This window comes from Emydura macquarii, unplaced genomic scaffold (assembly GCF_026122565.2).
Source record: "Emydura macquarii macquarii isolate MOO-44397 ecotype Brisbane River unplaced genomic scaffold, CSIRO-AGI_Emac_v2 contig_629, whole genome shotgun sequence".
Classification (NCBI taxonomy): domain Eukaryota; kingdom Metazoa; phylum Chordata; order Testudines; family Chelidae; genus Emydura; species Emydura macquarii.
In genome coordinates this window covers 8,723,381-8,748,018 of record NW_027130766.1, presented here as the reverse complement: position 1 = coordinate 8,748,018, position 24,638 = coordinate 8,723,381, and the positions used below count along the sequence as shown (strand labels likewise).

The 24,638-nt window shown below is 52.4% G+C and overlaps 1 protein-coding gene across 1 annotated transcript in view; it reads left to right on the top strand.

The window, feature by feature from the left end:
* ZNF385C (zinc finger protein 385C) overlaps positions 1-24,638 on the top strand; it is a 98,607-nt gene that overhangs the window by 63,033 nt on the left and 10,936 nt on the right. Inside the window, exons 2-5 of the mRNA XM_067541336.1 lie at positions 1,769-1,911; positions 14,747-14,857; positions 20,616-20,775; positions 23,736-24,074. Coding sequence (XP_067397437.1) covers positions 1,769-1,911; positions 14,747-14,857; positions 20,616-20,775; positions 23,736-24,074 — 753 coding nt within the window. The remainder of the gene's footprint in view (positions 1-1,768; positions 1,912-14,746; positions 14,858-20,615; positions 20,776-23,735; positions 24,075-24,638) is intronic.

Genomic DNA, 24,638 nt, shown 5'->3' with positions numbered 1-24,638 from the left:
GAGATACTTCAGAGCATGGTTTTGCCTCCCTGCCCCTCCTGGCTAATAGCCATTGATGGACCTATCCCCCATGAGCTTATCTAGTTCTTTTTTGAACCTCGTTATAGTCTTGGCCTTCCCAGCATCCTCTGGCAAGGAGTTCCACAGGTTGATTGTGCGTTGTGTGAAGAAATACTTCCTTTTGTTTGTTTTAAACCTGCTGCCTATTAATTTCATTTGATGAACCCTAGTCCTTGTGTTATGAGGCGTAAATAACACCTATTATTCACTTTCTCCACACCAGTCGTGGTTTTATTTACCTCTATCGTATCCCCCCTTTAGTCGTCTCTTTTCCAGGCTAAAAAGTCCCAGTCTTATTAATCTCTCCTCATGTGGAAGCTGTGGTGGATCTGTTCCATCTGGTGTCGATAACTCCCAGGCTTGGTTCCGTTAGCTCCTCTACTCAGAGGTTTGAAACACCAACTCACTAAAGTCTTACGCCCCGTCCCCTTTCGCTCTCACAGCCAGGCGCGCTCTGGGCTGAACTGCAGCACAAGGAGTTACATCTGGAGTGAGCAGAATCACCAGCCCAGCTCCAGCTGTTTCCGTAGCACAGAAAGCCTTTCCCCGGGGGGTGTGGCGCGGTTCAGTGTGCTGTACCTTGAGCCACAAGCCAGGAATGAAAGTAGCAGGCAAAGGAAAGGGAGGAAAAGCAGGGTAGACAGGTGAGGGGCAGTGGCTTTGATTTTGATGCCATGCGACACTCATCTTTCAGTTCAGATCTGATTATCCAAATCCAGTTTCTGCTCAGGGTCCAGCAGAGCCTCTGGCTTGTTAGCCCCTCTCTGGCTTTCCCCAGTTCCTGTATTATTATTTTTAGATTACACAGTGGGGCTCACCGTTAATTTGCGGGGGAAGGCATGTGGCAGCCTGGGAAGCTGGTTCGTGGTGCTCAGGACGTGGGTGGTTCTATTATAGAAGCTAATAATCCATCAGGGAGCATAGTGAGGGCTGGCGGGAAGAGACGGCAGGAGCACACCATCAGCTGGTGTTATCCTGGATCGTGGCAGAGGAGAACTAAGGCTGCGCCCCAGTGCCTACGGCTCAGATGAGCCTGATGGAGTTAGGCACCAGAAACCACTGGACGTCAAACTCCTTTGCGTAACCTCTTAGCCAGGGGACTTGTGCCTCCCTCCTCCCCTGTAACGAGCTAGTCTCGCTACTGTCTCTGCCTTTACCGGGCTGGTATTACCATGGGGTCGCTATAGTTTTAAGTGTCCTTGTGCTCAGGGCGGTATAAGACTCCAAGGAAGTCCAAGTCCCTGCCCAAAGCGCCGACAATTAGAGGACCCAATCCTGCATCAGGATGTGCGGGAACACTCCCCTGAGCCTACCCAGCATCCCTCTGGAGGGAGAGGCCCCAACATTTATCTGGGGGCGCTGTGGTCATGTGCGGGTTGTCAGCGCTAGTTGGGAAACGGGCATTTGAACATGAGAAATGTAAAACAAAACGCTCCTGGTTTGAAATCCTGGTTTCGGTTTCTCTGTGTTTCTCTCATTTTGAACCAATTCAAGGCAAAAAAAAAAAAAAAAGTCCTTCTCCTGTAAACATCTCATCATTTCATTTATTTAAAACCAAAAAGCGAAAACAACATTTTAATTTGACATGTTTTGTTTCGACGTCTCCGGCAGGAAAAATCAACGTTTTTTCCAGAGTTGACATTTGCCCTTTGCCAGATGATGTCATTAAGAACAATCTCCTTCCCTCTCTTCTCCTCCTCCTGTTTAGGTCCATCCGGGCACAACAGCCCCCTCTTGACATCGCTGCCTATCCCTGGGCGACCCCTGCACCCGCCGCTCGACATCAAGCACTTTCTGACCTTCAGACTCAATGGGACATCTCCACTCAACCTGTTCCCCAACTTCAACACGGTGAGTGATTACAGGGTTCGAAGAGCGTTCAGGCTGGGACTGGTGAGATCCGTGCTCCCGTGTCTGCAGCGCTGCAGTGCCAGGGCATGGGGTGGTCGGCCAGCAAGGACAGACAAGCCAGGCATCCAGAACGGGACGCTCGTTGCTCGCAGCATAACCCTGCCAAGTGCTTTTCATGTCCAGGGATGAGAGAAGGACCATTCCGAAACTGGAGGTGTGATGAAAAGCAGCATGTTAGCCAGGGCACTGCAGGCAGGAACGTGGTCGGGCCTGTGATGCCAGTCGCTCTGAGCACAGCGCGGACTGACTGAGGGCATGGATCCTGGGAGATGCTGGGAACGTGCACATACCAATGTGCTGGGAGGCTCCCTTCCTGGCAGGGTTGGTCCTCTTGGCCGCAGTTTTCAGAAGCATTGAACTCCCACTGTTTGGGGCAGATTTACAGGAGTTCAGCAGCTTCCGCTCAGAGCAAGCGGGAATCCCTGCACCCCCGGCAGTCTCCCACCGAGAGCAAGGGGAGCTGGACCCATTTGAAAACCTGATCCCACATGAATTCACTGTTGGCTGAATCAGACACCTGGGTGCCCAGACTGAAAGTGCCCTTTTGCCTTTAACCGTGGGCGGCACAGTTCAGTGCCAGGTGATATTTGAGGGGTGGAAAGGGCGACAGGCAGCGTGACTTGCTCAAGGTCATAGAGCAGATCAGTGGCAGAGCAGGGGACAGAACCCAGATCTCCTGTGTCCCAGCCCAGTGCCCTGCCCCCGACTCATGCTGCCTTATTCTTATTAATTCCATCACCCCGTAAATTCCTTCCCACAGTCTGTCACAATTGAGAGAGAAACCCTCATTGGTCTATTAGCTGCCAGTCACAGGTTCACCAACCTCAACACCACCCCAGCGAATTTCCTGGTTTGCTACAGGGATCTCAGAGCAGTAAACGAATTAGTGCACGTGTCGCTCTTAACTTGAAGGGAAGTGCGTTTGCAAACATCTGTCTGAGCGTGCTCCCTGGGTCTATTGCTGCAAAGGGAGGAGGGCTCTGAAACTGACCCAGGAGAGACAAATCCTATTTTGAAACAGGCACATCCAAGATCCATCCCACGAGGCTCCATTCATCACCATTACAGAGAGACGTTTTAAAGAATGCTTCGTTTCAACCACGACCCATCGGGTTTGGCTCCCAGAATCAATAGCAATAAAGTAGCTTTGGTGGTAGTTTTATGAGTTTAAGCAAAGAAAAGAGAGAGCATCTGAATGCCCCAGGAGTCTGTCAGCTGCCATATATCCAGGTTCCATGGTCCAGTCTGCTTTGCTCATTGCATAATTTCTCTTGTTAGTTTACTAACTTCAAGGTCAGTCTGAAGACAAGCCCAGGACTCTGGTATGTGATACATAGATAATAACGTCTCAGGCTTGTAATATCATTCTCCACCTTTTCCTCCCTTAACCATCAGGGAATTTCAGAGGCCTCTTCCTTTAGCTGGTTGCAAAAAATGTCCTTTTAAACCTTTTTTCCATTGAAAAATGGCTTTTTCATCAATAATTTGTCAGTCCGCTGAAAGAAAGAATCTTTGCTGGTATTTGCAGCAGTGGACTATGGGTTTCAATGGGGATGCAGCATGTGAAAGGATGCCCATAGGGAAACTAAGACATCTAGTGAGTCGGTTGTGCTTGGAGGACAGAGCATGGGGGCCTGGCTTGTCATCATTAACAGTGAAAGAGAGGCAATCCTAATTGCGCATCCTGCACTGGAGACTCTGCCCTGATTTGCTGGGAGATGGTCTTTTACATCTCTGATTGGATGGAATTGGAGAAGTTAGGATATGTCTTCACTGATCGATCTATCCGGATCGATTGAGTGGTCAGTGAAGACCCACTTGATCAATCCGGAAGTCGACTCGTTAAACCCACGGCCCCCCCAGTGGCGTAGTGCTGCAGTGACGGGAACGCATTTCCCGTCAGCGCAGCGAAAATGCCGCGTAGAAGAGGAGTTACAAAGTTGACGGGAGTTACGAAAGCTACTCTGCGTAGCTTGCGTAACTCCCATCGACTGCTGCCGAATTTCCAGGTACGTGTAGACCGGGCCTGTGAAATACAAAGACCCGGTGAGTTACGTCTTTGAAGAGGAAACGCTGTGGCCTGTCTGGGCCAAGTTTGCACCGGTGCAGCGGCTCGGTACAGGGCCTCTGGGGTCCTTAGGGCTGCATCCTGCACGGTGCGCAGCATTCTGGCCTCGATCCAGCAAAGCACTTCAGCCTGTGCTTACCTTGGAGCGGTTTCCTGGATTGGGCCAGGGTGGGTGCCCAGCGCCTCACAGGATCGAGCCCTTACGTGGCATCAGCCTAGTGTTGGCGCAGCGGCTGGGGTGCATTTCACTGCGAACAGGCTAAGTATAAACCTCCTGCAGTTACTAGCTGTGCCAGCACGAGGGTGCACAGAACCTGTTGATGGATGTGAGTCTCTGCTCCGCTGGGCCGGATCGCCAGTGTCCGCTGACTTGGGGTGTCCAGTGTGATAGCCCTCGGGCCGGCCAAGGGTGATCCTTGTTACATCCCGCTTGGACCGCCCTGAAACAGTCCCGCTCTCTCTTTGCGGAGGGGGGTGTCGAGGAAGCTCGTGGGGCGACAGGACCTGTGGCTGGATACAGTCCCGCTTCCTGGAGCAGCCGAGACGTGCCAGCGGCAGCGTTCCAGGGAGCAGAGACTGAAGGAGCCCTCACGCTGGAATTGCAGCATTGAGCAGGGCCTGGTTACCGCAGGAATAAGGAGGGGTTTTGCCACCCCGAGGAAGCGATGGGATGACGCGCCGACAAAGGGAGCGGGGCAGAGAGTTCAGAGGCCCTGGGTAGGCAGGTGGCGTTACAGAGGATGACAGCAAAGGCCTCCAGCCTCCATTTCCTGCTTCGTTGCACCAGGGGAAGCAGGCGGGTGATTCCTTCTCTCCCTTTCCCGACTAATCTGCCATGACGACAGCTCGGCAATTCCATCTGGCAGCTGAGCCTTACATGTAAGTTCAGGGAGGAACAAAAAGCTGTTTGTGCTTTAGATTGTCTGGTTCCAGATACGCAGGGGCGCATTCAGACCTGGTGCAGGGAAGGCATAACTGCACTCAGGTCCGTGAACTTGCACCTTCTGGCACCAAGCCTGCGTGCTGGCCCTACTCCTGAAACGTTCTATAATAGTCACTCCCATAGGGAGAGTTGCTTGTCACTGCAGAGCTGAATCCTTTGCACGTGGGGCAGGTCACGAGACTCTCATGAACCCAGCAGATGTTTTACTCTGGAGCAAAGCGAATCCCCCTGAGCTGCACGCTCTGGCTCCTCAGAGCAAAACACCATTATAATAAGGAGACGGCAGTTCGTGTTCGGGAGGTGCTTTCTGGCTGTCACTATGTTGCAGGTCCCCAACATCTAACAGCATCTTGCAAAACTGCAACACCAGAAGGCACAGTCCAAACTGACACCGTCCCTCTGAATTCTCCTTTCTGACCTCGGCGGCTGGCAGGAAGTTCAACGAGGAGCTCTCTATTTATATCAAGAGGAACATCCCGGGGATAAATTGAGTAATTTGAGTCAATAGGAATTGACTATAAAGCAGCGACGTTTGCTCGGCGAATGCACTGTACCCAGAATCGCCTCTCTGCTTTCGTCTGAGTTCTCTCCGCAGCTGATGACAGAAGGTGCCTGACGCATTCCAATTAATTCTGCTGGAATCTGTAAATGAAAATCGCGTCAGATCCAGACACGCCTGAGCCTTGGGAATTGGTACGTACGATCTCAACGCCGAGATCCTTCAGCGGAGCTGGAGTGAGCATAGGCCAGGACAAGCACATTATGTCACGTTTTACTTTTCCAAAGGTGCTTTATTATGTGTGGCTGGTGCCATGGAGAATAGCCGGTAGAGGGTGCAATCCAGCACTCTTCTGTAGGAGGAGACTAGTGAGGGTTATCTCAGGGCTTTTCCAGTCCAACCTCTGTGACTGCAGAAGTTGGAAGACAGTTACTGGGGGACGTTTTTTAAAGTAGAAGCATGAAAATTCTCAGGTGGCATCAAAGTGTTGGAACTATTCAGCGTCACCCACTGAAAGGAGTCATGTTGTGCTTCTAGCAAAGTTCTCTGTGTGCTAAAAACATACTGTTCTCTGCAGATCCGCTTGACGGAGCAAAGAGATGCAGAGACAGGGTATCGTTCGCTATCTGCAGTGCGAGCAGGTGACTGGAGTGTACAGGCGCCACAGAAAAGCTGTGCACTGCATGGCCACGTTCCGAATGCTTTTTCAAAACTGTTGACATTAGCTTTTACTTTTGAATACAAGAAATGGTGAGGCGAAACAGCTGTGAAACCTTCAGTATCTGTAATTGCAACAGCCCTTGGCTTTAGAGCAGTTTGTTCCAGGGGGCTAGGAGCCAGGACTCCTGGGTTCACTCCCCAGCTTTGCCCATGAGGAGGGGAGTCACTTTGCTTCTTTGTGCCTCAGTTTCTCCATCTGTAACATGAGGATCATTCTGGCCAGCCTGCTTCCCCATGGCATTGTGTGGATGCAGGAAGGAGCGTTCGCAAAGCAAAGTAAAGCTGTAAAGCGCTAGTTGTGTTTCAAGTATTTATTGTTGTGAAGAAGTCTCGGGGAAGCACGGTCCAGTGGTTAGGGCACAAGGCAGAGACTCAGGTTCAAGTCCCCGGACTAGTCACCGCTCAGTACCTCGGTCCCCGTCTGTGAAATGAGGATGAAGAGCACGGCCCTGCCTCACAGGAGAGCTGGGGAGGATAAATGTTTAGAAGATTGTGAAATGCTCAGATACTCAGTAATAGGGGCCAGGTGACTAGCTTCAGTCAACGGAGGGAAGGAAAAGCTGGGATCCTGTAATACGTGTGGGACTTCCTGCTGTAAACAGCTTCACGTAACCGGAGAGCAGGACCCAGGTCTGGGCATTCTGGGAGGTCTTTGCATCTGTGTGTCCAGAACAATTCAATTAGTTAGCAAGTGATGTTACCCGAGTCTGATCTCGCTCCGCGCTGGAGGGGATGTGACAGCAGCGGCGGCAGCTTCATGCGCCACTCTCCGAAGGTCACATACAGAAACGTCGCCTCTAGACATGGGGTGGAAACTACCTTGCCCCACGTGTGTTTTGCCTTGAACAGTACCTGTGGTGCTAGCCAGCTCAACGCTGCTCCCAGAGGGGCCCGGGGCAGGAGCAGAACAGTTCCTTGCGGTGCACCGCACATTAGAGATGACAGATCGTGCGGGTTGCCAGGCACAGACGGTGTAACTGCCACAGCTTCCCCGACTCTGGAGGTGGTGAGCGCAACAACCAGTGACTGTGCAGAGTTCAGAAGGTAACTTGCCCTCAGGGAGGGGAGAAGAAGCCGCCTCTAAAAGCCTCAAGTGTAAGAGCTCCCAGTGTGATGGTGGGGGGCAAAAGAGCTAATGTGCTCCTGGGATGCATAAAGAGGGGAATTTTGAGTGGGCGTAGAGAGGTTATTTTTACCTCTGTATTTGGCTCTGGTGCAACCGCTGCTGGAAACCTGTGTCCAGTTCTTGGGCCACAATTCAAGAAGGATGTTGATAAATTGGAGAGGGTTCAAAGAAGTGCCAAGTGAATGAGTAAAGGATTAGAAAAGAGGCCTGGTCGTGATAGACGCAGAGAGTTCAATCTGTTGAATTTAACAAAGAGCAGAATAAGGGGTGAGTTGATCATCATCTATAGGTATCTCTCTGGGGAACAAATGGTTAATAATGGGCTCGTCAGTCTGGCAGAGGCGGGTCTATCCAGTGGCTGAAAGTTGAAACTAGACAAATTCAGATTGGAAAGAAGGCTTAAAATGTGAACAGGGAGGGAACGATTCACCGCGGATTGTGGTGGATTCTCCATCACGGATCATCTTGAAATCAAGATTGGATGTGTTTGAAAAGCTCTGCTCTGGGAACTAGTTTGGGGCAGCTCTGTGGCCAGACAAGATGATCACAATGGTCCCTTCTGACCTTGGCATCTCTCACTCTCTTAGCCAAACCCCTTAACAAACTCCAAGGACCCATGTGAGCATGGCTCTCGTTGGCACGGTTTTACAGACGGGGCAGTCGCAGGTCTGATCTGGAGAGGTACCGAGTAACGACAGCTGGTGTCAGTACCGTTAGTGGTAGCTGCGAGTGCTTCACATGTCTGAAATCCAGCTCCCAAAGGGGAAGTTCACCCCTGGGCAGAGGGCCAGGACAAGGTGTTTTAAGGCTCATTTCGCCCGGATGTAAGGAATGCATGCTGGGCTCTTCTGTGCATAGGCAAATTTCACCAGTGACTTGCCCTGGGTCACAAAAGAAATCATTGTCAGAGCTGGGGATGGAAGCCAGGAGTCCTGCCCTCTAATGCCTCTGTTTAACCAGAACTCCCGGCAGGCTTTCCTGGCCTGGTCCTTTATTGGTCCTTTTTCGTCTGATGCAGCTGTAGTGAGGTGAGGAGCTACCGGGTGGCCACGTGTAGGGAGTTCATTCTGCTAAGACTGTGCAGCTAATACGCAGAGCGGCCAAGAGCCCAGAGGCTTCCACAGAGATGGCTGCGAATGGGAAGCAATGAATTTGGGGCAGGCCACTGCCCCCGGGCTCTAAAAGAACCCGGTGGGAAGATACTGTAAAAGCGCGATAATGAAGAGGTCGTGGGACAGTTCGATGGCCCAGTCTGTTGGGGAACGAGTCGTCCGTTTCATCTCCTTAAACAAGTAGTTTAAAAATCCATCTGGCCAGGGGCAGCTTTTCTGTACTTGCCCCTTCACAGCTGCAGAATGGGGCTTCGGCACATCCCCTGACGCTGAATGAATTCATGATGGGCCAGCGCTGTTAAAGCGAACATGAACTGAATAATAAAAATTGATTGGACAGTTAAAGTGTCCTCTGGTTGTGACAGTAATGGAGAATATTTCATCTGAAGAGTCCAAAATGGAAAGTGAAGCTTTGTGGGAGGCTGTAATTTAGCATTAATTAATAGGCGTGTAAACCTCTAGCATGTAGCATCAAGGACCCTTGATCATTAAAATGCCAAATTGTTTAGTGCCCTTTTGTCTCCGTGGAGTGGGGCCTGCATCTCATCACAACCCCATCAGAAGGTTCTGTGGAATAACAAAGAGCCGATCAGCTCTGTTCTCCTGGTGGGTTGGGTTTTTTACCTTTCCTGTTAATCCATCTGGTTAAATAGCCGAACAGTCTTTAACAAGTGCCCCGTAAGCCTGTCTCTCAGCTGCTCTGCTGGTCTCAATGGGCGTAGCTCCGTTGGAGCTGGTGGAACAATGCCCATTTAAACCCACTGGGAGTCTGACCCAAACCTTTCACCAGGCACTGTGCATCGAAATCTGGTACTTTTATAATAAAAAGAAGAATTTGCCCACCTTTCAGCCCCAGATCTCAAAGTAACGATCAAGCATTGATGAACTTCCACCACTTAGCGCTTCTCTGAGGCAGAGCAGTATCAACATCCCCATTTTACAGTGGGGGAAACTGAGGCAAGGACAGAGGAAGTGACTTGCAGCAAATCAGTGGGAGAGCTGGGAATAGAATCCAGGAGTCCTGGCGCCCAGTTTAGAGCACAAAACCATCCCTACTTCCGTTCCCATCTGGCAGAACGTATGTGTGATGCCTACAGCTGGCTGAAATTTTTTCATCGAAATATTGAGATGTTTTTCCCTCAAACAATGGCCTTTTGAACAATTCAAAAATTTTCTGCACAAATGTTCCTATTTCTCATTAAAATCAAAGAAAAAAATATGATTTGAATTTTTAAAATTCAATGCAATGTTTGCAGTTTTTCCATATTCCTACTTTTCCAGTGAAAAAAGCGGGGGGGGGACAACAAATTTTGGGTTACGTTTCAATGGAAAATTTGAATATATCAGCAAAAAACTTTCCCTAGAATAACACTTTTTTATTTCTTTCTAAACTTTTCACAAAAAAATAGGTATATTTCAGCCACCCTAGTAACAACCTCTCACCTGTATTCTGAACAATGCCTTGCTCTGTTCTGCGTCTAACACAGGCTTGAACAAGAAAGGCTTGTTTGGACTTTTTAAATTGATGGGAGGGGAGAGGAGAGAATCTGTTCCCTCCAGAGACTCTTAAAAATTCCCCATTTCCCCCCATTTCCATGCCAGTGCAGGGCGGACAGGCCTGCTTGTGTGCTCACACACACACTTTTGCTTACAAGTCCTTTTCCTGGTGGAAGATCTCGAGGCCGTGCCTACACTATAATCACTACCGCTGTGCGGCTTTAGTGTGGTGGCGTAGACACTTTCCACATCAACAGAAGGGTTTTTCTATCGATGGAGTTAATCCACCGCTCAGAGGTAGCTAGAGAATTCTTCCCTTGACCTAGCCACGTTTACAGAAGGGGTTGGGTCAGCCTAACTACGCATTTTTCACAGCCCTGAGGGACCTAGCCAGGGCGATCTCATTTTTAAGTAGACCAGGCCTTCGTGTTACATTCCTGGCACTCTCCTAAGTGTCCGACGCTGTTAAACCATTGGCTGTGATTTGTTGTTACGTGTATTACGGTACCAGCTAGAGTCTCTAGCCAAGATCAGGGAGCTGGGTGCTACACAGACAGTTCATGAGAGACGGGCCCTGCCCTCAAAGAGCTCACAGTCTCAAGGGAGAAAACAGCGCAAGGGTTATTACATTTTTGCAGATGAAGAACTGGGGCAGGGAGAGATTCAGTGATTTGCCCAGCCAGGATTACTCAGGACGTCTGTGGCAGAGATGGGAACTCAGATCTCAGGAGTCCCAATCCAGTGCCTCAACCGAAGGCCATCCTTCCTCCCTGAGTTAATTATGGACGCTGCTGCCTAGACACCACTCAGGAACCACCAAACCAAAGAAATATCTGCTGCCTTCCTTGCAGCCTCTTAGAGCAGTAAATTCCACTCCACCTTCCTCCTGACTTCTCTCTGGTTCTTGGCTCCCTCCTGAAGCGCTAGACATGGGGGATGAGCTCCTTAAATGCAGAAAAAACAATGGCTCTGGAACTTTTAAATGCAGAAGAGTAGCAGTAATCAGTTAAATGAATGGGTCATTCCAATAAGGACACAAAGACCTGATGCATCACTGCAAAGAGGAGAGAGATTCCGCTTATTTTTTGCACTGAAAGCGTGGGTGTTTCCCTTGAAACAAATGCTAGTGCCGCCTCGGTGTGCAGGATCCCCTGTGTGGCTTCTGCTGTTAATGCAATGCAATGTTTGTTGTCCAAGGTGGAGCAGTACCTTTGTCATCGCTAGAAGCCTCCGGTTCCCCATCAGAACCTAAATGTCTCTTCATTTATATTCCAGATAAGTGAGTAAAATTTCATAGCAAACAGGCACTTCATTAATCACCCGCTATTACCATTCTGCTCACTTCTGGAATGGAATTTGGGGTCTTGATAATGGCTCTGTTGTCCAGGCATGTGCCCTGAAGACTGATGCACCTGTCTCTGTGACTAAATAGCTTTGCAGAGAAATATGATCGCCTAAAAACCCAAGGCTCCACTGACAGCAGGACGCAGATAAGATAATCTTCCTATGCCACAGGGTAGTGGAACAATACTTGCATTATAGATTATAGCTGCTCTCCAACAAAGGGATTATTCTTATTTTTCCTCCTTAATAAATGCATTTTGTTTAAAACAATTATGGCTTTTTCGAATAAGTTTACTGCTCCGGCTGAGGAATAAAATGATGCTGAGCATTACGGCGAGAGAGACCCACCGGGGGCTGTCATTGGTCTGTGTGCATCTTCCTCGCCTCAGAACCTCTGCCCTTTGATGAATGGTCTCACAGAAAGACACAGCCCATTGCAAATAGCTGGAGTTGTTCTAGGTATGTGCATGTGGCCTGTGAAATACCAGGGGAGGAGGATTCCTCAGCCAATTTAAAAAAAAAGACAGAATAATCATGATAATAGTGTGATGCTGCATGCAAAATAAATGACGACTGATTGTATTGCAGGGCCCAATAGAGATTGGATGGTGCTAGGCACTTTCCTTACCCATAGAGGGAGCCAGTCCCTGCCCCAAAGAACTTACAGTCTAAATAGACAAGTCAGACACAGTAAGGGAGGAGGAAAGGATCATTATCCCCACTTTACAGATGGGGACCTGAAGCACAGAAAGATTGTGAGCTAGCTCAGAGCACTTCTGGGGGAATTCCCCTGCCTGGAAGCAAGTTCCCTGTAAATTGTTCCTGGCGTGTGAGCAGTTGAACCTAGATCCCTGTGGGGACCCGTCGAAGAGCTCCCAAAAATGGCAGCCCAAAGAATACATTAGTTCATCTTCGAGTGCTTCCTCATGTCCATTCCCAGCTTAGGTGTGGGCGCGCCACTTGCACCGGTGCCGGAAAACGTTTTCCCCTAGCGGTACCCGTACAAACCGGCTCTAGCGCCCCCTGCAGCAGTGTGCACATGCGCCCATGTATAGGTGCCGCCGGCTCCCTCTCCCTCTCAGTTCCCTCTTGCCGCCAGTGACGGTGCTGGAATATCTCTTGCCTTCGCAAGTTCTCTCATTAAACCTACTGGTTTAGTCTCTGTGCTAGTGCACGTAGCTTGTTGTCTTAGTTCTAGTTAGTTAGTTATTAGAGTCCACGTTCGTTCCTGTGCAGAGGACAGAATTCATTGGGGCGATGCTGGATTCATTCAAGGCCAGAGTGTTCCTCCCAAGGGGTTCCTGGCAGTGTCTGAGATCGTAACCCGTATTTCGGCTCATCCCCGCACGACAGCGAGAGTCTGCCTCAGCCTCCTGGGCCACATGGCGGCCTGCACCTGTGTGGTTCCCCATGCCAGACTGCACCTCAGACCCCTCCAGATGTGGTTGGTGTTGGCGTACTCTCCAGCCAGGCACCACCTGTGCAGGCTACTTACGGTCCCTCCGGAAATACTTACCTCCTGGGGTTGGTGGACGAGCCCACGCCAAATGATCTCGAGAATGCCCTTTGAAGAGTCCTGACCATCGGTAGGTCTGATCTCCAATGCCTCAGAGCTGGGATGGGGCGCCCACCTGGGTTCCCTACAAACCCAAGGCACATGGACCTCACAGGAACGGCTTCTGCACATCAATATCAGGGCAATTCATCTGGCCTGTACGGTTTTCCTTCCGCATCTATCCCGCAAGATGGTGCAGATCTTCTCAGACAATTTGATCTCGGTGTACTATATCAACAGACAGGGCAGGGCCCGGTCCCCGGCCCTGTGCAAGGAGGCTGTGCGTTTCTGGGACCTTTGCATCGCTCATGATATAACTGCTGTTCTTCGAGATGTGTTGCTCGTGTCCATTCCACACCCATCCTCCATCCCCTCTGTCAGAGTTCTGGCAAGAGGCAACTGAGAGGGAGGGGGAGACGGCGGCACCTATATGCGGGCGCATGTGCACACTGCTGCAGGGGCTGCCAGAGCCGGCTCGTACAGGTACCGCTAGGGGAAAACGTTTTCCGGCACCGGTGCATGTGGTGTGCGCACACACCTAAGCTGGGAATGGAGATGAGCAACACATCTCGAAGAACAACAGCTACAGGCCAGTGACGGTTCTCTCTGGGCTGGACGTCAGAGCAAGGAGTTTGCAGGGTCTGGATCTTGTCCTGAGCGCCAGCACAAGCAGTGGGGCTGCATCTCCTGGGATGTCACAACAGAGCCTCATTGTAAGGAGAGCGAAGCGCTGTTACTAGTGTGCAATTCACCGCAATGCGGAGGGCAAAGCACACAGTACAGGCACCAGGTAAGCCCCGCAGTGCTGACTGGCATGGGGGTGCATTCCACTCACTGATTAACAGCAAACAGAGGGTTAATGGCTGGCGATTAGTTTTTATCGCCTCCCAGCTCTCACGGGGCGTGTGGCTTAAGAGGCATTGAGAACTGTGGATGAAAGGGTGAGAGAGAGTAATTATTTCTTTCTGGTGCTGGGGGAGAGGTGGAATTACTCAACAGACAGGAGACAGCAGGAGAGACCCAGAGGCTCGGGGAAAGGAAATATTGACACCCTCTGCTGAGCAGGAGCAGATCTGGGGGCCCTGCGGGTTGATTTCCCGATGGAGGAAAACCAGTGATGCAGAACCTGGACGTTTTCTTAGTGTCACTTATTTTCTGTACCACAGATGCGTTAGTCCTTCTGCAGAGGTGGTCACAAACAGCATGCAGGCATGGCCCCTCGCTCTGAAATCTCGGGTCAACACCAGTGCCCAATTTCCCAAGAGCAAGAACTGGCTCTAGTTTGAGAGATTAAGGCAGGGAGCAAAGTCTCATGCTGCCTGCAGCTGCCCTGAAAGACTTTGTATCACCAGAGTAAAACAAACAAGGAGGCAGCATTTCTTCAAAGACTCTATGCAGCTGGCAGGCCAAGAAAAGGATCTCCCCAGGCTCTGTAACAGCGCTACCTTGGGGCTTCCGCTGTTACAATACGACAAGGGAGAAGGAACAGTGAGGCAGCCTGGCAGGAGCTTCACAGTGTGTGGGACATGGAGGGTTGGGTGGGGGAGAGAAATGGGGCAAGTCTGGATTCTGCCCAGGCAGCACATGTCAGGCCTCTTACCTGACGGAGAGCTGAGATGCTCTTCCACCTGCCACGACCCGAATGTGAAGGTCTCTGATTTCCCTGATAGAGCGGGTAGGAACTACGCCTAAATCAGAGTAAGGAGCTTCATGCACTCGGGGTTGGTAGGTCCCATCAGCAGTAGCTGAGGAAGCAGAGGATCCCCAGGACCTTGGCTGGGCAGGGATTCTGCACGTCCCTGTTTCAGCACCTGCAGCGTCTGCTGCTCCCAAGCCAGGATAGCGGTCCTCTGCTGGTCTGTGTTCGAAGCATGCCGAGTAACCCCATGCCCTCCCTCCCTCCCCTTCCAGATGGATCCTGTGCAGAAGGCCGTGATCAGTCACACCTTCGGCGTCCCCTCCCCGCTAAAGAAGAAGCAGTTCATCTCCTGCAACATCTGCCACCTCCGATTCAACTCCGCGGTAAGCTGCATCTGGAAGGGGGCGAGGTGGGCAGAGTACTTAGCAGCGGACTGGGTCCATCTTGTGCGTGCCTGAGAGCTAAGCGACAAGGAAGGCACATCGTACCTTCCCACAAGCAGACAGTGGGCACATCCTCCACTGCCACCAGCTTACGTGGGGGTGCCGCTGAGCAGAGGGGGCAGCTGGAGCCAGAGGTGCCCCAGGCCAGGAGTTCTGCCTGCTACAAAAGGCAGCAGCCGGCTCTGGCTAAGCGCAACACCAGCTGGGCCACTTTGCACTCACCCTGCCTGCCCCAGAGATGCCCACTGTGCAGGGAGCTGCAGGGAGGGTGATTTAATGGGTGGGTCAGTGGACCGGGACTCTGGAGACCTTTGCTGCAGTTCTTGGCTGTGCCACAGAATCCCCCCGTAACCTTGGGCAAGTCTCCTACTCGACCTTGTGCCTCAGTATCCCCATTTGTGAAATGCTGGGAGTGATGGTGAGTGCTCAGGTGCTGCTATGATGAGGGTTAGATAAGTATCTAGATAGGCAGGAGCCAGCTCTGCTGCCTGTATACCCGCAGGGGATGTTTCCAGTGGGGGGCCCTACCGAAGGTTTCTGCTTCCTTTGCACTGTTCAGAGTAGGTCATCCAGAAAGAAGGGGGAAGGGGCTTCTCAGGAAATAGGGACGCCCCAGGGGATTTCTCCTTTGTCTTTTCAAATGGACGTAGGAGTAAATAAATGTCCTGTTGCTTAGGTCAGGCCCAGTAAGAATAAGGCCTTGTCTATACTAGAAAAATACAGCGTGAGCCCAGTCGTGCTTAGGTCTGCCGCTGGCCTGGGCGCTCCCTGATGAACAGCAAACAGAGGATTTCTTGAAAGGCACCGGTTTCGTGAAATCAGTTTAAAAATGGATCTAGTGAAACTGGTGTAAATCCCGAATGTAAATACATTTAAACCGCTTTTCCCCTTTGCCTAGATTGATTTCGCTTGCATCTGACACAAGCCAAATCAATGTGAGAGTTAAACAAATGGACGTGCGCCTGCTTAAGAAGTTTGCACTGATTTGACTGGATTGAGTTTTAAATTGATTTCCTTAAACCAGTTCGAGTTTGCCAGTAGAGACCAGGCCTACGCGGAGGAGTTAATGAAGAGAGAACTGGGCCAGGATTAGCTTTGTTCTTTCTTTAAACGAAGGCCGGAATGGGAATCCAGCCTGAGGCTGGGAACATTGTTAGGACTCCAGTGCTTAACTCCGGGCTGGGCCAGCGCCCTGCTCCCCAGTGCATCAAGCGAGGGCATTTCTGGATCACTTCATCACATGCCTGTGGGTTTAGGTACAATTACAAACTGTGGGCCAGATCCTGGCCTGCTGGAAGCAGAGTGGGTGGAGCAGTTGCACCCATTGATAGCATGGAAACCGGCCTGGCAAGGGAGCCAGATCCATTAAATGGGTTCACGCATCCCCCACAGGGGTTCCTTCCAAAATAGGCTTTGGTCTTCGTCACTTCGTCACTGTGTCTCTTTGTGTCAGGCCCCCCTTTCCACCTTGGAAAGGGCATCTTAGGCCTTGGGTGTCTCACCACAGAGCCAGCCCTCTGCAGCGGGAAAGCCCTGTGGTGTTCGAGGGTTTCCCTAGATTTAATGGGAGGCAGTGTTGCCTAGTGGTTTGAGCAATGGACTGCCGCATGGGAGACATGGGTTCTTGCCTCAGCTCTGCCACTGGCCTGTTGGGTGACCTTGGGCAAGTCACTGCACCCTACCCTGTCCCCCTTCTGATTCTTTCACCCCACTCTTTCTCTCTAATGGACCCGTGTGGCTCCTTGAAGCAAATTGGGGGCTGCACCCTCCCTCTCCGCACAGTGGAGCTGCCATGTCTGTTCCTTTGTCTTTCTTCTGCTCTTCATTTCGCTCAGGTCCGCTGCTGCTGCCTCCGTTCCTGGCTTGCGTGCTTAAGCTGCTTTATCAGCCTGTGCAATTCGTATCTGTTCCTCGGGAGCTGAATATAATCTTTGCCGCTTTGGCTCTGCAGAGCTCTGATGCGGTGGGTGGCTTGGTTGGGGTTTTTCAGCCTCTTATTCCAAATAAATCAAAACATTTTGTAGCGGGGAGGAAGGTAAGGTTCATTTATCCCCTGCAGTAATTAATTGTACATGGCCAGTCTTTTGTGGAGAACACTGATTAGAAATTTAAAAGGAAATTCTCATTCAAATCAGTTGCTGCAGCCAGCCAGAAGTTAGGTGGAAACTGCAAAGAGCAGGATCCCCGGCAGATAGAGCCTGGGACGTGCAGGAGGCCAGACGAGATGATCGTAATGGTCCCTTCCAGCCATAGCGTCTATGACCAGATCAGATCTGCTTTGTAACGTCCACAAACAGGTGACTGGTGGTGGTGCTAGTCCAGCTCTCGACACCAACTCTTATTCGAGTCGCTGTGCTCTGGTGCGTAGTTTCTCAGCCTGGGGTACGTATACTCCTGGGGGTACATGAGACACAGGCAGGGGCTACCTGGGGAAAAACAGAGTGGAGGGGAGGCAGGTGGCAGCTGCCGGCTTTTGGGGAAGGCACGCGGCAGCCGCCTGCTTCCCGCCCGGTCCCAGCTGCTAGCTTCTGGGGGAGGCGGGCAGCAGCCCCCCACTTCCTACTGGGTCCCTGCTCCCAGCTGGGAGCCTGGTGGCAGCCTCCTGTGTCTCGTGAGCTGGCCTCACAGCTGGATGGCAGGCACCCGCGCCCCGGCTCCGAGCCGAGGGACAGCCTCCAGCGCCCCGGCTTGAAGACGGGCATCAGCCGCCTACCCACATCCCTGGGTCCCAGCCGGTGCGGAAGCCTCCTCTGCCCCAGCTCGGATTGGGTGGCAGTCACCCAACTCCCGGGCTGGCAGCCAGGCGGCAGCCGCCTGCAACTTGCCCAGGTGGCAGCTCCCCTGCCCAGCTCAAAGCCCAGTGCCCAGAAAACTTGTCAATTTCACGGCTCTAGCTGAGCCGTGACATTGACAACTATGACAGCCCCCGATTTCACCAGTTCCCCTCTTTTCCTGTCTCTCCCTCATCCCTTCCTCCTCTCAAATCTATGGCATAAAATTCGGTGCAGCGCTTTACATTCCCCAGCACTGGCATGCCGCTCATCACCTCCTAGCTTTGGCCAACATCACCTCTAGCCCAGGTACATACTTGAGTTGCGCACCCCTGGTGTACCCATCCACACTGGATCTGACACCTGGCGTATATAAACTCCGCCCCGCTTCCAACACATGGCTCACGTTAGTCTGTAAAGATCAAATCCCGGGAAACCTGAGTGCTGGGCACTTATTACAATTTTCAGAAGCGAGGGGGTACTTGCTACTGAAAAGGTTGAGAATCGCTGCTCTAGTGCAGGGCTGGAAGCCAAACCCTCTTTTGTAATTCTGGTCCCTGGCCGGGCTCCCGCTCCTCACCCAGTCCACTGGGGAGTTCACACTGACGGGGGCCTGGTGCTGAGGTCAAGGGACAGAATATGGCCCTTAGGTAAAAATCAACCTTTCAGGCGTCATGACATTGTCACATTCAGACCATGTGGCCAACCCTTGCGGCTTTATCGTGACTCGTGCAGTGTGTGGTGTTTTGGCTCCTGGCATCAGATGATTATGGGAGAATCTCGGCTTCATTTTTTTGTCTGTTTTAACCCTTGAGATCAGGAGCTTTATTGTATTCGCTCCACTTTCCTGGTGTGAGCCTGGGTGTGTGTTTCTCCAAATATTCTATCATGGATTCAGAATTCTTAGACGCTAATCTCTCTCTCTCCTTAAAGAGGGGGATTGGAGGGTGTGTTTCTTCTTACGAGCACTAAGAGCCTAAATGGGCCTTCAAAATTGCCATGCAAATGAATCTGCATGGCTCAGTTACAGTGTCTTAATTCATTTTGGATTTAGTTTCCATAAATTGCTAAATTGTGGTTGTTTTTGGTGACAATGCCGCCTTGTCCCCGACTGCTCGGTACACAAATGTTTAGGGTTATTTTCTTTTGTGTAAGTTTTTATCAGTGCCGTGCAGGCACGCGCCCACCACCCTGCACTTCATTATTCAATGTTCACTGGGAGAAAGGAGGCTGTGAATGGAAATTGCATGTTAGAGCCTGTTAGGTTACAATGGGAGATGTGTCCTCCCTGCAAAGTTTTTTTTCCCAACAGCAGGCGATTCATTGGATGTCTCTGAAGTCATACATTTTGCCTGAAAGCTTCTTTTGAAAGTGACTTGGCGCATTTAATCAGCAAAGGGTCCTTATCTCAGCCTTGCACTGCAGCGATGTGGAAGCAAAGTGATACCTCAGCCTGGATCTATTTGTATGCAAAGCAATTCGATGAAAGGATGAAATCGGAGCTTTACAACACACGGCCCCCAAACTAGCACCTTGGTGGGGGTCACTGGCCCTGGGGAGGCAAAATTATTTCAGGGCTTCAGGTGCTTCTGGCAGCAGTTGCTGGTCGTCACCCGAAGGTGTAAGAGATCCTCCTTCTGCCCGTGTGTCCATCCTAGCAGCTGGCGCAGTTGGGTTTGCCCTTGGTCTCCATTTGGGTCAGACTTGGCCTGTCTGAGTTGGCTGGTGTTATTTATTCCCGGCTTCGGATCACCCTAGCACCCGGAAACTCCTGCCCCAGAGAGCTCAGGGTCTAAATCGACAGGACGGAGAAAAGGGGGGGGAGGGAAGCAGCAACACAGCTAGGGGAAGGGACTCACCCCAGGTCCCACAGCAGGTCTGTGACAGCGCCCTACCCTTGGACCATGCTGTGTGTCCGTGTGTCCTCTCTGCGGTTCCATTTCACAGAGCTCCATAGGAACTTCCCCATCCCACCCCCATGCCTCCAGGGACTTGCTTTGGGTTTCAGGTTTATGCCATGGGATCATTCAAAAACCCAAAGCTCCATAGGTGTCCCTCAAAATCCACTTGTCACTGGGCTGCGCCCCGAACCGCCAGCCCTCAGATTGGCCAACCCCTCCCCCGAGCCTGGCCCATGGTAGAGGATCGAAGCGGAAGCTGAGGCCAGGCCTGGTGGAGATCACTGTGGCCAGCTCTGGATCCAACTGTGGTTGACAGGGCAGGGGTTAATAGACTCTCCGTGAGCACAGACACGGCTTCCAGGGGGCGGAGGGAGGGCTGGGCCTGGACTCAGCTGGGACAAGGTAGGTATCTCGAGGGACTATCTGGAGCGTGAGGTTTGGAGAAACGCGAGTCTAGCAGAGACAGGCAGACCAAGACCCAGCGGCTGGACGCTGAAGCCAGACAGATTCTGATTAGAAATTAGACACCCATTTTTAACGGTGCGGATGATTAGCCAGCCAGTGGAACAAGCTCCTCAGGGAAGTGGTGGGTTCCCCATCTCCTGGCGTCTGCAGGTCCAGGCTGGCGCCTTGCTGGCCAGTGCTTTAGCCCAACACTGGTTATTGGATTCGCAGCAGGGGGAGCCGGGTGAAATGTCATGGCCTGTGGGGTGCAGGTGGTCAGACTAGCTCAGTGTGGCCCATGGGCCATGTGCGGCCCAGTCAGCACACAGCTGCGGCCCGTGTGACATCTCCAGGGCTGTGCAGGTAGTACTGGATGCAACCGACAAGGTAAATAGGTTGAGAACCACTGGACCCAGATGCTCACAATGGTCCTCAGCTGCAGAAGAAGAAGGTGTGTTGCTCTTGGTCTGAGAATGCCCTTTCCTTTCATTCGTCCCCCTCCTCCCGCCCCGCCTGTGTGTCTGTGCCTTCTTGCAGCATTGCACGGGCTTTGACTTGACCTCTCCCCGTTCCCTTCCCTAGAACCAGGCAGAGGCTCATTACAAAGGCCACAAACATGCCCGGAGACTCAAAGCCATAGAGGCCGTGAAGAACAAACAGAAACCAGCAGCGGCCGTCAGCCGGGACATGCCAGCAGACTTCCCTGCCAGCCTGGACGTGAGCGGGGATCCCAGCTGCACAGGTAGGGTGAGCGCCCGCCCTCCTTGGCCCCAGGAAGGGGGAAATGGGCTGTTGGGATTTCCTGCCTTCAGCTCGTGCAAACCAGTTGATCTTGGGGGGGAAGGGGGGCCAGACTCATTGCCGAGAGTCCCCTGCAGTAATAATTCCCCTGGGATTAACAGAATCAGGATCCTCTTCACATATCTTGGCCAGGAGCTGCGCTGCTCTGCAATTACCAATGAGCCTCATGCTGGCCCTGGTCAGGAACGACGTGTGCGGCACCGCGAGCTAGCGGGAGGCCCAGGGGGATTGGGAACCAGCTGCAAGGCAATTCTTCGCGCAGTCCCTGCTCTGCCTGGCTGGGCAGCGGTGTAAATGTCATTCGCTTTGCAGGGCTGCTGGGTGACCCCTGTGTGTAGCGAGCCGGGGTGTCTGTCCCTGGACTGGTGCCTGTGTCCCAACCTGCCCCTTGTGACCGGGCCGGGAGATCCGTCTACACGGCTGCTGGAGGTGTGACGTCTGGCCCAGGCAGTAAAAGCAGCAGCACCCGCTTGTGCGAGGCTCTGGGCCTGCATTCGGTCAGCCAGCCCTAGCTGCCGCAGCCCTGGCTATTTTCAATGCCCCAGCTCGATCACCGCTAGTGTGCGCGTGTCGATCCACGCGGAAAATGTCATCTCCAGATAAAGTTTAGACTGACCTTCTCCCCCCGCCCCCGGCGCTAATTATCAGCCCCTGGTGGCCTTTCTAGGTACCCTACAATCTCTGTTACAATAAGCGGGGTGGAAAAGACCTACTTGATCGTGGCACAGAGGTTGGCCTTTGCCATGTCCCCCGGTACCGGATGTGGTGCACAGGTGGCTCATCCCTCCCTTGAGGGCTGAGAATAAGTGGGGCCAGGGACCAGACGCAGGGGGACAGGCTCAGATCAGTTTAAAAGGAGGGGTTTGCAATGCTAACTACCCGGCCTTTTTCAGTGACGCTGCTGCATACGGCCATGGCTGCCCCGTCATAAACAGTCCGATTAAGCCTTGAACTGGTGCCAGCTATTTATATACCAGCGTCCGTAGATTGTTAGGGGCGAATCAGGCTAAAGGGGACCGTGATTAGCACGGCAATAAACTCCAGGTCGTAAACACTGCTACAGGGATGGCCCAGAGCGAGTGACGTTTTCTTCCCACCTGGTGCCTGAGGGTTGATCGCTTCCCCAGCTTTGAACCCGAGCAGTGGAGACAGCCCTGCTGGGCTCTGTGTCCGGCAGCTCTCAGGTGCCCACATCAGTGTTGCTCGTCTCATGCTAGCACCCCGCTCGGGGTCAGGTCCCATTGTGCCAGGTGCAGGACAGAGGTGAAATAAGAGACAGGGCATGCCCCAGAGAGCTCACCGTCTAGCCAGGGAGAAGATGCAGCAGGAGGGGTGGATGTGAAACGTGAGGGGCCGGTGGGAAGAAGGAAGGTGAGGGGAGAACAAGGCGGCAGGTAACTAACTGGCCCATCGTCCGTTGGAGATGAGGGCTGGGCTTGCGATGAAGGCCCGGATTTGGACTCCAGTGATGTGGGTTCAATTCCTGGCTCCTGTGTGAGTCTCTGGGCAGCAGGTCAGGTCCCTGTCTGTGAATGCTGCTGCCTTTCTCACTGCATCAGTTTAGGCTCCGATTCAACAAAGCCTCCCTGCTCAGTGACGCCCATGGTTAAACATGAGCTTAAATCCCACCGGTTTCAATGGGACTCAAGCATCTGCGCAAATACTGCACTGAGCCGGGCCCAGGACTGTAATGTCTGCGTGGCAGGGCCTGCTCCTCGGTGTGTCTGAGCACCCTGGGCACAGTGCGGCCCAGTCTCAGCTGGGACCTCTAGGTGTGACCGTCACACAAATAACCAGAGTGAAGGTTCTAAGAGCAAACGTTTGCCTCTGCAATTAGCTGTTCACCAGCTAATCACCAGGGCAGAAACCCTGGCCCATTGGAACCTCTAAGGAAAGGGCCCATCTTTGTGTTCTGTGTTTGTACAGCACCTAGCGCAGTGGGGTCATGGTCCATGACTGGAGCTTCCATGCAAATATGAAGCAATGATTGAACTCACTATGAGCTTTGCCGCTGACTGCAGGGGACCCAGGATTTCACTGGGTGTCTTTCACTGACATGCAAATTGTTCAGCGGCAAATGTTCCTGCCACTGGGTCCTGCACAGCCCTGCACAGAGACCCAGTCAGCCAGTACAGTGACTGGCTGGATGCAATGGTGTTGTGGCCATGTCAGTCCCAGGGTAGTAGAGAGACAAGATGGGTGAGGTCACAAGTGTTTATTGGACCAGCTTCCGTTGGGGAGAGAGCCCAGCTTTCGAGAGTGGAAGAAGAGCTCTGTAGAAGTGCAGAAGCTTCTCTCACCGACAGGAGCTGGTCCAGTAAAGGATGTGACCTCACCCCCCTTGTCTCTCAGTACACTCACTTGTCAGGCGGAGGGCATGCATGTCTCCATGGCAGCTTTCGCCTGTACCCAGGACGGAGAAATGAATTACAATCTCCGGAAGGCACTGATTGTTGGCGAGGGCCCCCGGGTGCCTTTCCTTCAAAGAGACGGGCCCCCTCCCTCCATTCGTCCCCTTTGGTATGATTCTAATGGGCTTCTTGATCCAGAGAGAACTGCTGCAGCAACTGAAGCATTGGCTGCTCCGGTTTGATCTCCGCATGCCAGATAACAGCGCAGCTGTCCCGCTAGGGCTCCCGTTTCTTGTTGGATAGAACGAGCGTCTCTCCCTGGAGCAATGGATGCGTCGGAGCTAATCGTGGCTTTGATGCCGCGGACGGTTCTGATGAGTCGCAGATAAAAAGCACTAATGGGAAAGGCCCCTGGGTGAAGGAGGACTGGAGCCTGGCTGTGACGGCCATGGTGATATGGTGGGGCGGGGGGATTTCAAGGCCTCTTTGCAAGCCAGGAATTCCTTGGAAGAAAGGAGAACATCCCCTTCTGTCGATTCTCTTTTGCTAGTTGAAGCCAACGGCCTCCTGGGGCTGAAGGAGCCAGACGCTGAGCGCAGCAGCCTCGTGCTGACGCCCACCTTGGAGGAGTCCTCAGCCGAGCAGGCCGGCAGCGTCCCAGCCCTGGTCTCCCCGCCTGCTTCGGAGCTGTCGGAGGGCACTTCGGATGCCACCAGCGTGGCCTCATTGGCAGCGCCGGGAGCTGAGACACCAGCGACTGAATCCAGCAGCAGCATCGGCTCCACCCCTGAGAGCGAAAAGGAAGGGAAGAAAAGCAAGCAGCAGCTCTACTGCCCCACCTGCAAAGTGACTGTGAACTCAGCCTCCCAGCTGGAAGCCCACAACACCGGTAAGGGGCAGGCTGGGCCTTCCGCATACCCATTGCTAGTGTGTGTAGCACTGGGGAGGGGCCTGTTGATGTGACTGTACCGTAGCTGGTGAGCAGCCGGGTCTGCAGAATTAAACGCAGGACTCCTGGGTTCTATTCTGAGCTATGGGAGGAAGTACGGGCCAGTGGTTAGAGCAGGGCAGACTGGGAGTCAGAACTCCTGCGTTCTAGTCCCAGCCCCTGTAGGGATGTTTTAGTTCAGTGATTGGAACAAGGGGGACTGAGAGCCAGGACTCCTGGGTTCTATGCCTGCTCTGGGAGGGGAGTGTGGTCTAGTGGTTGGGGCGAGGGGCGTTCTAAGACCCAGGACTCGTGGGTTCTGTTCTTGATTCTGCCAGTGTGACCTCAGGCAAGTCATTTACCTCTGTGCCTCAACCCTAAGCTGTACAATAGAGCCGTACAAACCTCGCAGAGGAATCATGAGGGGTTATTAATACTGCTGTTATTAAAAGGAAGGTGCTTTGCAAATAGTGGTGTTGGGATTCGAGTTCATACCTGAAGGGATGGATTTTAGCAAGATCAAAC